Source organism: Apus apus, chromosome 4, assembly GCF_020740795.1.
Source record: "Apus apus isolate bApuApu2 chromosome 4, bApuApu2.pri.cur, whole genome shotgun sequence".
In the NCBI taxonomy this organism is placed as follows: domain Eukaryota; kingdom Metazoa; phylum Chordata; class Aves; order Apodiformes; family Apodidae; genus Apus; species Apus apus.
The window spans coordinates 69026443-69040434 of NC_067285.1; the positions used below are offsets into that span (position 1 = coordinate 69026443).

Consider the following 13992-nt stretch of genomic DNA (forward strand, 5'->3'; position numbering starts at 1 on the left):
CTACTGCCAAGAAGTTGAACTGCCTCTGTCTGTAGGCCATGTCTCTGTTCAGCAGTGACACATTCTCTGTGTGAGACGCACATCTGCTGCTGCCATCCCAGGGTAGATTTCTGCTATATCTAGAACCAGAAACAGCAGGAGTGATGATAAGTTGTTCTGAAAGGTTCAGCTCATCACCTGGTAAACCAAGGAACTAACACAACTGAGCTTTTCTGCAGACTCAGGTGTGAAACCTTGATTTACAAGAAATCCTTCACTTCCTTACATGGTTAAGTATTTTGTTATTGAAAAACCAGTCAAGAGCTCTATTTCCAGTATTGTCTTATTTTGTTGAAACAATATACAATGTATGAGCTCTGCGTCTGGGGATAAAGGATGTTACTACACTACCTGGGAAGTTGATGTTGAGACATAGCCAACCCTGACAAACAAGATAGTGCTTTAAAGAAAAAAAAAACACCACTCCTTATTCACTTATTTCATTACTTTATCAAAGGGAAAGGTAAGAATATTCTACAAACAGATTCAGAAACTATGATAATTTGTCCAGTTCATGCAGCAGGCTACGTTTCATGCAAAAACTATGAATACAAATGAAAACATAATCTAAAACATCTCACATCACAATTTGAGAGCAAACTTCAGCTTGAAAGTACCCAGTTAGCAAAAATCCAGTTTCATTGTTATGGAATTAGTTGGCAAAGAGTACTGAGGGTGACAAATTTCAATCCGAATACACTTAGAAGTAAGTAAAAACTCCCCATTTAAAATATTTTTTTTTCTTCTATTTGATGAATAAGATGTCATAAATTCTGCTCATAAAAGGCAGAACTTTTGAATAGCCCAACAGTTAGGTGTCTGGCATATCCCTGCTTTCTAGGTTAATAGAACAGGCTGTTAATGAAGATATTTTCTGCCAATCCTCAAGCAGCTCTGAGCAGAAACCACTACTTTATTCTCAAGTTAGCAATTTTATGAAGATTTTCACATTTTCAGCACAAGCTCTACACTTTTTGTAGCTTCTGTTGACTTCCTTAAGATTCCTATGTTTTTTGTTGTTGCTGCTTAAACCAGATATTGAACTCAGGCATTACCATTTTAACCTACTATTTCTGTACTCAGGAATGGACATAGTTGCTTTTTGATGACTAACACTGAAGGCACATTGCTAGACTAACCACACCTGCTGCATCTCCTCGAAGAGATGCAGCTTGTACCCACTGAATGGTGCTTTCTTTTTCCTATAATAGTTTACATCGATTCCTGGACACAGTATTTTCACAAGGATGAAAGCTATGCTTCTCAGACTGCTGCCAGCATAGAAAAGCTGTGTGCACACACACTTCTAAGCTGTACCAGGATGGCTTCTTGAGAAGACCCAGTCAAGCAGCCAATTCCTCCCCTGGCAATCCTGAGAAATTTCTTTTTTTTTTTTTTCTACAATGCCTCTCCCAGGGTACAGTCAATCACACAAGAATTACACAACACTTTTCAGAGCCCCAAAATATCACTACAGAATGAAGACCTCTCCGTTTCCCACTCTTTGACAGCACTTTGTTTTTAAAAAGTACATTTGGGAAAGTTTACATCCCATTAGGCATTTCCTTCCTTGCTTAGTCTGAAGGCCTGCTATTTTCTAGAGATACTACCCAGCTTTTTGGTTTATTGTCCTGGACAGGTCACCTAGCAGGAGAGACTGTTCACAGCAGAAGTTTTCACAGCATTGCTTACGTCCACCATAAAAAGAAAAGTCTGGAGCCTCAATGTGGGCAAAATGTCTGTAGACACCTGAATTTAAATGACCTGTCTTCCAGAAAAAGGTGCAAATTAGAGAAGGACTCTGTTGTCTCATTTTGGGTTATCTTTTTTTCCCATAATTTATACACAAAATCCCACAGGTTTGCACAGCCACTTGGGTAAGCCCTAAACCATGGACTATCCTTGAATCTGTAAATTCAGCTCCAATATTCACACAGCACAGATACAAACATTAATGTAATGTTAGTCTCTCTATACATAGTCTTGTTTTTTTCCACTAAGGAAAAAACCCAACACTTACCTGAGTAGCAGACTGCAGTTACAGTAATGTTCACATGAAACTCACAAAGACAAACAAAGTAGCTTTAAAGAGCAGCACCCCTTAGATAGCAGGTGGATTACACAATAGGCCTTTCAGATCCACCAAGAAAAAAAAATAATAAAAGATGGATTAAATGCACTCAAGCTCAGAACATGAGTAAGTTACTTGTTTTGAAAAGCTGTTGAGGCTACTATTATTGCCATAATCCCTCAAGTATAGAGAGATATATAGGCACCGTAACATCGTTTTTCTTATGATGGGTTTATTTTGTATCTTGAGAAGCTGCTGTTTTGAAATAGTGGATGTTCAAGCACCTGTGATACTCTGAACAAGCGTGAGAGTCCATATTTCCACAGGGAAAGAGGGGAATTCTCTGCCTAGTCCTTCACACTTCTTCTCATATCCACTTCTGAAGCCTACTACCTAACAAATAAAAAGCACTAGCAAACAGGAAGATTTTGCTCAATCATTCAGATGTTGTAACATTAAGGATTTCATCTTCGTTTGGTGCCCCCAAAGCCTGCAAAGAAAAAATAAAAGTGTCAGCTCCACCACAGCCTTTCCTCTAGTTCTAAAAAGGGTAAAGGTGGCAGGCGAGGTGCATTAAGCATACTCACACAAAGCAGAACAGCAAGCAACCATGGGCTGACTGGCCTGAAAAATGTTCTATTATTGCAGATTTGACAACCTGCTTTCCACCAATAAATCATGTTTCTACACATTGGCTAGAGAAAAGCACATGTAGTATATGCCAAAGAGGAAAGCCTTAAACTAATGCACCTTGCAGATGAAGATAAACCCAATACTGGTGGCCCCATGCCCATTTTGTAAATCCCTAGGGAGTTTTATGCCCCACGTTGCTGCCCGACTCCCATGGGAAACAGAAACATGGTACAGGCAGGCATGAAAGAAAGTGGTACAACAAAACAAAAAGTGCTTGCTGAACCTCAGCTAACATCTGTCTATTTTTGATAGGTCAAAGCCTCTCAGGCCTCAAGAGGTTAAAAGCTCCTTTGCCTTACCAGAAGCAGTTCTTGTTCCTGAACTGTCACTTTGAGTGGAATTGCTCGACTGTCCATTCATTGGAGGTGCAGCTGTAGGATCTGTCCACATACCGTAATATTGGGAACGTGGCTGTGCTCTGATGAAGAACAGAGTAGAAGGAAGTCTTCATTAGAGTCCTTACAAAAAATGAAGGAATTACCATTCCAAACAACAAGGATATTGCATCTCTGGGGGAAAACTGCAAGTAGGCATTTGTTTCAAAGCTGGAAATTTCCCTATTTAATATGATTAACATGTGTTCACAGCAAGGATATCCAGTGTTGTCACAAAAACACTTGCAGACTTTCAAAAGAAATGTAAAGCTCATTTTTCAGGATAAGCAATTCCAACAATTGCACATAAGGAAATTTTCCCCTCTGAAATTTTAACCTTAGATTCTGTCAGACAAGAAAGTAAATCTAACATCTGAAGCTTAAATGTATTTTGGCAATACCTACGTCCCAGACACGTAAGAGAAAATATCCTTCTGTTCCATTAACTACCTTAAAAAGGTTGAATCAGTAAGACTGACACCTCATGACCTCTGACTCACCGATTTAAATTAATTGCTTCTATGGATATGGAATTGTCTGCTATTGAAATTTACAAATAGCTTTCTGACTGACTTACTTTCTGACACCAACATTTTCAGGCACACCATTTCAAACAACTGATAAAAATAACAGTGGATGAACAAATATTTGATAAATAGAGGAAACTGCTCGGGCTCTAAAGAGTCCCTACAGGAGCCACATATGTTATCTAAAGAAGCCTAAAATGGCAGCAATAGTGCCCTTTTAAACTGTTTATCTAAAACTGGTGCATTTTAAATGTTCAAAAGTGTGTAGCAAATGTGACCAGCAGACGTTTACTCCAGCACTAAAACTGCTTTTGAATGATGTTTGTGTTACAGTTTTCTGAAATGCAACTTAGGTGGTACCTACAAGACCTCTGGAAAACCACACCTTTTGGACTTCCATATATGGGCTGCTAGGAGACTGTAAATTAAATGCTGCTTAATTTGACCACACTGAGTATCACAGAAGAGCAGCTGCCATCCAGACTGCCTTTAGAACAGACAACACTGATATAAGAGACGTATCTACAGATGGTTTTATGCTTAATATCTGTGTTTTAAGGCAGTCCTCAGATGGATTGATTAAATGCTCATTTTCAATTTGCAGGTTATCATGCCAGGTCAGAGTAATCAACTAAAGAAGAACAAAGTACCACAGTCCTTCCAACTCTTTTTCCCCAGAAACATGTTTAAAATGTCTCTGCTGCTGGAGTTATAGATTGCTCCTTCAAAATTGTACTAGAGGTACTGATTCTACAGCTTGAACAATACAGGACTGAAAGCTTAGCAACCATGTGTGAACAGTATATGGCATACCCCTCGAAAGCTTAAATCCTTAAAATCTGATAGCATGCATATTTTACCTGTGACTGCCAGCCAAGTAGCCCAGCAAGCCTCCTGCTCCTAATCCAGTCCAAAATCCTGGCCCTGAACTGGTTCCTTGACTGGAATGAGTCCCAAAGCTGTCACCTTTTTAAACAAAATGAAAACATATCAGTTATTGCAACAGCTGGCCTGAGGATTAGGTGCCACTAAGACTCTCCTGTGTTAAAGATAATGGAAAATTAGACCATAAATTTCTCCCCATTTCAGTAGATTCTTGATCAAAGCCTCAAAGTTCAGAAAGCAGGAAAAAACAGATATTAACATGAAATGGTTTTATGTTAAAAATTAGCTTCCACTCAATCTCACAGCCCTGATGTTTGCAAAACACTGTAAAAATTCCCAGCCTGCAAATTCATAAACAGATAGGTTGTATTAAAAATTCAAAAGGAAATTAAGAAAAAGTAATCCGCTCAAGGTCAGACAGCAGGCCAGAACCAAGAACAGAAATCAAATACATAAGACCAAAGAGTGAACTAACCACTCGGACACACTGCTTCTAATCTCACTCAAAACAGCTGCTCATTTTGAGTACTCAGTCTACACGACTTTGTATTGTTTCTGGTAATTCTAGTCAGGTATTTGTTATCAAAAGACAAGCTAACTGCAATCACATTGCAATGTTTTGATTATGCATGAGTCACCAAGCTTGACAAATACCTTGATGAAATTGCAAGCTTATCAAATGGGTTACAAGGGAACAAGAGACAGAGATTTTTCACGTGACCTGCATAACCTGAGGTTCTGACTCAGAACCAAACGCTTCCATCTAGAAATGGAAAGAGAAGATGTAAAAACAAAGTAGAATAATTTTCTGGTCTAACAAAAACCAAGGATGCAAGAATAAGCTCAATCACAGGCTTAACACACAAGGAAGTGTAAAAGGCAAACACTAAAAATTATGGCCCTGAAACATGCCTGTCTAAACAAGTGGATTTTGTGTGTAAAAGTTCTAGAGGGCCTGTTTATCTTCAGGATTGTGTGAAGTCATGGAAGATATAAAAGATATATTTAATTAATTAGTTTAAGTCCACATTTTTTTTATTATTGAATTTAATTTTGAATGCACTGGGAGAAAGACAAACTCATTGAGATGATATACCCATCAAACTATGCTGATTTGGGACAAAAAACCCCCAGTACTTCATTAACTGTAAAAACAATGTTAATCAGGGAGGTGAACCAACTCATTTGTTCAAGAGCACCACATCTGAACACTGACTCAGAAAACTGCATCATTTTTCACTCTAATATCTAGAGTAAATATTAAGGATCATGTCAAACCACTAACATAGAAATGAAGAATTTAATTAAGCTAGCTAAACAAGTTTCACAGGGTGCATTCTGCATATTAAGGGGATTTACAGTGAGACAAATTAAATATTAACAGCAATAAGTGAATGTCATTGCTTTTCATTACTGTCCAGGTTTTCAAAGACTAATGCATGCCTGGAATGCATGGACATATACAATCAGAGATGTGCTTTTGCTCCACTGTAAAATTTAAGGCAGATACTAAATGCACGAAGAAGCATAACACTTAAACTGTTTGAAATCTGAGGAGAAGTCACTGACATGTGTTATTGAAAATGCCTTAAGTTAAGCCTTTTATGGCTTCCAACATGCACTTTCAATGTCTTAATTTTCAGTATTAATTAGGAAAACGTTTTCAAGGCGTTCTCCTTGCTAGATTTCAGACTCCTGCAATGAAAAACGGCTGGTGCAATGAACTTGCAAGGAACAGGACAGAAAAAACCCAGAAAATAACCCTTCAGTCTGCTCTGCCTGCACCCAGTATGACAGACCCCTGACTTGTGACCAGGGCTCTCAGCAACTACCACAGTCACACCAGCAGCAAGCAGCATGCACACACAGTGTCACCGATGCACACACAGCACAGACTGTCTGAGGTCTGAAATAACTACATGGAAACCAGTTTGCAAAGACACTAGCAATGCAGAAGCAGAACTCCTTTAAGTTTCTGCTACAGGCACATCTGAAAGCTTCTGCTGCACATGCTCTGCACAAGGGGATCCAAAAGTTATACTGGCACCCCCTCTTGGCCAAGTGGCTTGAGCAGCCCTGGAAGAAAGCATCAAGGAGCATTACTGAAACATATGCTTTCAACTAAACAAACTTAATCCGTGTTGTTTATTTAGGGGATAGAATCCCTTCTCTTTGTGGGTCCAGAGAAGGGCCACAAAGATGATCAGAGGGCTGAAGCGCCTCTCCTATAAAGACAGGCTGAGAGTTGGGGCTGTTCAGCCTGGAGAAGGGAAGGCTCTTTGGAAACCTCAATGCAGCTTTACGGTACTTAAGGGCAGCCTATCAGAAAGATGGGAACAAACTTCTTAGCAGAGCTTGTAGTGATAAGACAAGGGGTAATGTTTTTAAACTAAAAAAGAGTAGATTTAGACTAGATACAGGGAAGAAATATTTTACAGTGAAGCTGGTGTAACATTGGGAAACCAAGCTGTTACTTTCACACCCGAACAAAGAACACTGGCAGTCAACCACCAATGCATTGGTTTTAAGTCTATCCCTCCTGCACTCACTGCAGATAAAACTGTACAACCCTGCTTGCTCTTCTGAGTACTGTAAATGGCTTGGAGCCCTACCTGTGAAGCTGGATTTAAAACCAGGAGGAGGAGGTGCCTGTTGACTCTGCCAGGAAGGCCCCAGAGATCCGTCACTGCCACATAAAGTCTCCTGAAGCTGCTGGTTACCAGGGAACAGCTTTTGTACTCCAAAAGCAAGAACCAGAATAATGATTAAAATAATCGCTCCTGTTCCACAACCAGAAGAATCCTTTGTTGACTGATAATAGCCAGAGCCAAAGCTTCCTGAGTTCTTCATTCTCCTTTCACCTTCCTCAGTCAGCTCTAGCCTGAACAGCAAACTACAGGAGCCTCTCAAGATGTAAGGATCATCTGGATAATCGTAGCCTTCACAGCTCACTTCAATCCGTCCAAACCTGTAGGCTTTCTCCAAGTCTGCTTTGCACTGCCACTGAGAAATAAACACAATGCAAAGTAAAACCCCTGCTCCAGAGATTAAAATACCCATCTTCCTCCCCCAGTATGCTCTGAAATAAAGCTTTAACTTGAAACCAACTAACAATGTTTTTTAAAATAATAATAAACAAAAATTTAAAAATAAACCCCAGATATTTTGAACACAGAAGCATTACAACTCAGGAAGATTTTGGTTTTCTTCACTGATTAGGCATAGGGATACTTCTTAAAAAAAAGCTGTACCCTCTGCAACAGTTACTTAACAGATGCCTGAACTGGATGGCAGTGACAAAAATACAATATGGAAGTCTGAAATCCAGTGCACCTGATTCCATTTATGTCCATACAGAAATCAAAATAAAATGGGACGGATGTTATTAGGCATTCACATGCAATACTTAACAATCAAGTTTGTGATTCAGGTATGTGAATTCCTCAGTCTCGTGTTTCTTTTAAATATCTTATTTCTGTGTCACCTCCAGCTGCAAGTGACACATGTTTTGGAAAAAAAGAAAAAGTGGTAGTTTCTAAATTAATAATGCAGGGCAAATTCAAATTTGACTGTACTCTGACAATACCGTGTCAGTTTTAGCAATTATCTTCAGCTTCATTTACTCTCTCATTAATGCTTCAGCCTCATTAATGCTTCCTCATTAATCTCTCAGCACAAGCCTAGATAACTGCTAACAAAACAGAAATACATGACTATTTAATGACCAGCATGCAAGAGGGAGTCATGCAAGTCTGAAACTTAGTTTTAAAAGACAGAGATAAGTGATGCAAATATTTATACCCCTTCCTAGTCTAAAACTTGAAATCCATGCAGCAATCCCAGAGCAAGAGCATCCTCAAGGGTTCACAAGTTTGATTTTATAAACTCGAGCAACATTTAATTGAAACCAGGGAAGGTCTGCTTTTACATTAGTCTTCAGGGACATTTCAAAGACATATCTACAGTGGTTCTGGAGAATCCAAACCCAAAATCACTTAGGTTAAGCTTTAGTTGCCAAAGGTCCTCTAACACAAAGCAAGCTGATGACACCCTGGTCTGTTACTCGTTTTTCATCAGAAGTTACCATGTCTGGCGGAAGGTTATTTCATTAAGTGTTTAACAAGCTTTTAACTGTTACCTGTACATCGTAGCCATCCCAGCCTTTGTTGTAACACTGAACAACGTCGGGGACACGGGAGCATCCAGCAGTGCCTCCCGTGCACTGTAACTGCGGGATGGCCGCTGTCCGCCGGGATGTCGTGTACTGCCCTCCATGAAAAGTGAGCGCCTGCACCTCCCTCAGCAGGACCCTGCCTGAAACGGCGAGCAGGAAGGTCAGCATTTGCCCCGGCACGTGTCCCGAGCCTTTCAGAAAAAGGCTGACAGGACAAAGGACGCGGCGTTCGCTGCTTCAGGAAACGAACTTCCAGACGGGCCGGACAGGGAGAGGGCAGCGCTGCCCATGGCTGCGGGGGCGGGCTCTGGGCTGCTCCCCGCACCGCTCCCCGCACCGCTCCCCGCACCGCGGGACCAGCCCTGCGGCACCGGCCGAGCCGACGGGCGCCCGAGCCGAAAAGCCTTCCCGGCGCAGGCCCCGGCGCGCCCCTCCCCCCTGCTCCGCCCCGGGCCGCCGCGGTGCCGGGGGCAGGCAGGCCAGGCCGGGGGGCGGCCCCGCCCCAGCCCCGCAGTCTCACCGGGCTGCCGCCAGGACCGCGCGGGCCCCGCGGCCGCCCCGAGGAGCAGCAGCAGCAGCAGCCGCGCCCGCCCCGCCGCCGCCGCCGCCGCCATGACAGCCCCCGCCGCCGCCGATTGGCTGACCGGCCGGGGCACGCGCGCTGCCGGCGCGCCGGAAGCCCCGCCTCCCCGCTCGCTCCGGACCAATGGGCAGCGAGCGGGCGGGGCGCGCCGCGCCCCTGCGCAGCCCGCTCCCGGAAGCGGCCGCCCCAGTTCCGCTTCCGGCGCGGCTGGCGGGGCGGGAGGCGCCATGGCCGGTATCAAAGGTGCGTGGGGGGCGGGGACGGCGCTGCTGCCCTCGCAGCGCTGGCGGGACGGCAGCCCCCGCCGCTTCCCCGGGGGGCCGCGCCGCCCCAGGCGCCCCTTCGCCGGGCTGGGTGCTCCGGCGGGAGGTGGGCCCTGGCGCTGCCGCCGCCGGGGAGGCCGCAGCTCCGCGGCAGGCCCGGCGCGGGCCTCGCAGGGAGAGGCCGGGGGGGAGGAGGGAGCTGGCGAGCCCCGCCGTGCCGGGTGCCCCGCCGTGCCGGGTGCCCCGAGAGGCCTGTGCCGCGGTGGGGAGCTGGGCGGCCCGGGGGGCTGCTGGGCCGGGGCGGGGAGCGCTGCCGCGGAGGGGAGAGCAGCGCCGCTGGCCCGGCCCTGCGCCCTCCCTCCGGTAAGAGCGCGGTGGGTGTTTGGCACAGCGCACTGAACCTCCGTCTGCTGTCCGCTTGTGCTCTCGTTGCAGCCTTGATTAGCCTGTCCTTCGGGGGAGCCGTCGGCCTCATGTTCTTGATGCTGGGATGCGCCCTTCCCCAATACAAGTAACGTGTGCTCTGCCCGCTTTGCTCTTTGCATGCCTGTAGCTCCGGAGTACTTCGGCTTTCAAAATGATGAGCTGTTAAGTCCTGTGTGTGTAGGGGAGGTTGGTTGTTTTTTTTGCCTCAAAATATTGAGGTAGCAAAAAAAAAAAAAGTCAGGATTTAATTCACCATAAAAGCAAAGGCAACAAAGGTTAAATTGCTAGGCCTGGCTGCAAACTGATAAAGAATGCACTGTCCAGACATGTCTCCAGGGTTGTCCCTCTGCAGCTGATGAGCAGATGACTCCTCAAGTAGAGAGCATGTGTCTGTTGTCAGGGACTTAAACGTGGTTTTCTCTGGCTACTTAGTGGTAGCTGGGCAGCGGGGGGCTGTCCCATGGACTCCTGGCTGCTCCCAACCCTGGTGATGCAGCGTCTGGGGTAACTGCAGCTGCTGCCTGTGCTTTCAGTCTGTTGATTCCTGCCTCGTAGTTTCCAGGAGATATGAAGCAATAGACCAGTAGTGCAGGAAGTTCAGTCTGTGGCTTTGGTCCTTTGCAAGTCAATGCTGACTTTACAGAAAATCTTCTAAAGCAATGTATTTATTGTTAATTAAATATCAAATATCCTGTTGGTAGCCCTGTTCATGGTTGTGAATTGCAGTTCTCTACATGTATGACTAGCTTTCTTACACCAGTTTTCTTTTGTTGTAAAGCTATGGTTGGTGACACACACCTGGAAGAGGGAGGCTGTTACACAGTCATCCTTCAAGCAGGGTAGTAAAGTTCTGTTGATACAGTGTGCAGCTGCATTTGTGTGTGTGTGAGAAATCTAGTTTGGTGACCTGCAAGCAATAAAAGAAAACGTTGCCAAATATGCTGGTGTAATTTTTGAAGGTTTTTTGTTGCTTATGTTCAGATTAAAAAAAAAAAGTCTAGGAGCCCCATGGCTGAGCATTGGCTGAGAACTGTGCTCTGCTCCAGATGTGTGTGCTGAAACCTCATGGACAGAATGTCATGAGGGCTCTGCTGGGGCATCTCTAACTCTCAAGTAAAGCTGGCAGGTTAAGCTTGAGAGTTAAGCTCATCTTGTGAGGTGGTGTTGGATTTAGGCTTGCTTAGTGAAATGTTGCTTTATGGATATCCTGTTGGTGAGCTCTGCTGCTGCCGTTGAGGATTCCTGCTGGATTTGTGTCAGGGTGTTCCAAAGCAAAGGATTTGCTTTCTCTGGGGTTGTGTCTGGCTTCCCTGAATGTGGATGCTGGATGTGGAAAATGCCTTGCATTGCTTTTAGGAAGAACAGGAAGAAAATCAAGTTTAATTTTACCTTTTTTTCTCCTTTCTTTTTCAGCCAGTACTGGCCACTGTTTGTTCTGTTTTTTTACATCCTTTCTCCTATCCCGTACTGCATAGCAAGAAGATTAGTAGATGACACAGATGCTACAAGTAATGCCTGCAAGGAGCTAGCAATATTTCTTACAACAGGCATTGTTGTCTCAGCGTTTGGGCTACCCATAGTGTTTGCGAGAGCACAACTGGTTAGTAATATTTCAATCTATGAAATATTTTTTCCTAAAATAATTGTGTTCTTTATGTTTGTTTTTTTTACTGAAGATAAAGCTCTCATGCACTGAGCAACTTTTATAAATACATTCTTAAGGTGTTTGCAGTGGAAACAATGAGTTCTTTTGGCAAGAAAAACTTAATACTAGAAACTGAAGTGTGGCAGAATGTAATGTTTGCCAGTGGCTTCACCTGGTCTTGGAATAAACCCTAACAGTGTATATGCTATGCAGAGAAAATGAGTTAGAAAATAGTGTGAAAACCTAACAGGCAACCAAGCAAATATAAAAGTGTATAGAATACTTTGAAAGCAGTTTGTAGAATAGTTGGGCTAATGAAGCATGAATAAACTATGCACTGTAAATGACACAGGTGTTATTTTTTAAAAACTTCTGGGTTGTCGTTACATCTGTCCTAGTATATGGCTTTTCACTAAAATCCTGCAAGAGATGGCCTTGTTTGTGTGAATTTCAGAGAGCACTACTAAATGAAAAAACACTGAGTGCACTTTCCTAAAATCTCTTTAGGCAAGAACAGCTCAAACGGTTGGTTTGAATGCCTCGTACCCTCTGAGTAATCCACTTGCTCTCCTTGGAAAACATTCACCTCCCTTTTGTTAAGGGCATATTTGCCAGCATTTGTAAGAGCTGCATCTTCAGATGTCTGTTTAAAAAAAGTCATACAGCACGGGTAACAAGTATAGCTGGGCTGCAGATGTGTGATGCTCTTGACTAGCCTTACTTTACTGGTTTTGGATGTTGCAGCAAACCAGCCGTGCCTGCTAGCTGCTGCTCTGAACACGCTGGGAGAAACTTGCCCTGCCGCTTGGCTGTGAATTGGTTGAGTCATTCTGGGTAAACCCAGCCTTCCTGGTGTAGCCACAAATAATGAGATACCACCTTTTTGCATCGTGGACCTGTTGCTGAGTTTTGGCTGTAATGTGACGAAGATGTTACCTTTTTCCTAGTTGGTATTCAGTTAAAAATGTGTCTAACTTAATTCTTCTTATTCACAGATTTACTGGGGTGCGTGTGCGCTCGTCCTTACGGGGAATACAGTCATCTTTGCCACGATCCTAGGATTTTTCTTGGTCTTTGGCAGCAACGATGACTTCAGCTGGCAACAGTGGTGAAAGGAGGATCAGAGAACTATGACAGGCATCTTGTCATGCAGTGGCCATCCATACAAATGAGAGAATGGGCAATAAAGAGAAGTAGCGTAGCAAGCCTCTTGACTATTCTAGATGCTCCTTTTCACCTTGTTTGTGCTGAGTGTACTGCTGTTGCTGGCAGGGTTTCTACATTTTTATGAAGTGGAGAGGTGATTGGTTTCATTTTTACCTATGGTATGTTTTTAGGTGCTCTCTTGATTTAAAATTGTCATCCTTCTGTCTGGTGTTTATGTGAAGCTTTAAATCTGGAACAAGAATGTTTAAACATGGTTTAAAAAAAAGATTTAAAGTTTTGGGTTTTTAAGTTAAGCATTAATACTGTGTTTCAAAAAAAAAAGGATTTTTTTGGTATGGTGATTAAATTATATACAGGCTGAATGGAAGTAAGACATTGTGCACCACCATTGTAAATTACCAGGTCAATCGATTGCTGCTGTATTTTGGCAGAGGCAAGGTGGGGCGGGGAGTGCCAGTTGCAGATTTTTCTTCTGCCCATACCTCAAACTGGGTGATGAATGTTGATAGCCTTCATTTCAGGAGAAGGCTGAGGAGCAGGTAGTTATTTGGGAGAAGTCCTAAATTTTAACACCACTAGCATTTTTACCTGCTTTGTTATCAATTCTTGTGTGGCTGTGACATTCAAATACTCTGTAAATGTATTGATGCTATGACATACAAAACTGAAGTGTATTGTAGGGGAAGGGAAAATGATGTTTAAATTCAATTAAAAAAAAATATCTTTTGAACTCTATTTATAAGTATTGTATGGTTTTGAACTTTTATGTCAGCTTTTTACCACAAAGATGGTAAAATGTTTGTTTATGGAACTACTGGTCTGTTAATTTGAAACATATACAGAGCTGTTTCCTCCGTCCCCTTTTTAATTTATTTTATACATAGTATATATACATATAATAAAACAGCTTTTCAAGTGTAGATGAAAACTCTGTGTTAAGAATTTTTCTTTTTCCGTCTTCACACAGTGCAGTTGAGTTGTGACTTTTTTGGAAGTCTCTGGCTGAACTGATGTCACTGGCTGTTTTTAAGTTCTTATGCACTGTTGGTTAATAAGGTTTAATGTTATGTCTGAACTCTAGCTTGTGTTCTGTAAGATTGCACATGTAGCTTCCAATATTTAAGATGGGTTTTCTGCATACCTCT

The 13992-nt window shown here is 43.1% G+C and overlaps 2 protein-coding genes across 2 annotated transcripts; one reads left to right on the forward strand and one right to left on the reverse strand.

Annotated features, from left to right (window-relative positions):
* Window positions 1–466: 466 nt before the first annotated feature.
* SARAF (store-operated calcium entry associated regulatory factor) lies at window positions 467–9400 on the reverse strand. The gene is made up of 6 exons (XM_051618938.1): window positions 9284–9400; window positions 8728–8903; window positions 7202–7592; window positions 4565–4670; window positions 3103–3221; window positions 467–2600 (listed from the first exon to the last, which is right to left on the reverse strand). Exons 1-6 carry the CDS (start codon window positions 9375–9377, stop codon window positions 2575–2577), a joined length of 912 nt encoding a protein of 303 aa, XP_051474898.1. The 5' UTR covers window positions 9378–9400; the 3' UTR covers window positions 467–2574.
* Window positions 9401–9537: 137 nt separating this feature from the next.
* Window positions 9538–13775, forward strand: LEPROTL1 (leptin receptor overlapping transcript like 1). The gene is made up of 4 exons (XM_051619337.1): window positions 9538–9589; window positions 10045–10120; window positions 11449–11635; window positions 12676–13775. The coding sequence occupies exons 1-4, from the start codon at window positions 9574–9576 to the stop codon at window positions 12790–12792; spliced, it is 396 nt and encodes a 131-aa protein (XP_051475297.1). The 5' UTR covers window positions 9538–9573; the 3' UTR covers window positions 12793–13775.
* Window positions 13776–13992: the final 217 nt, after the last annotated feature.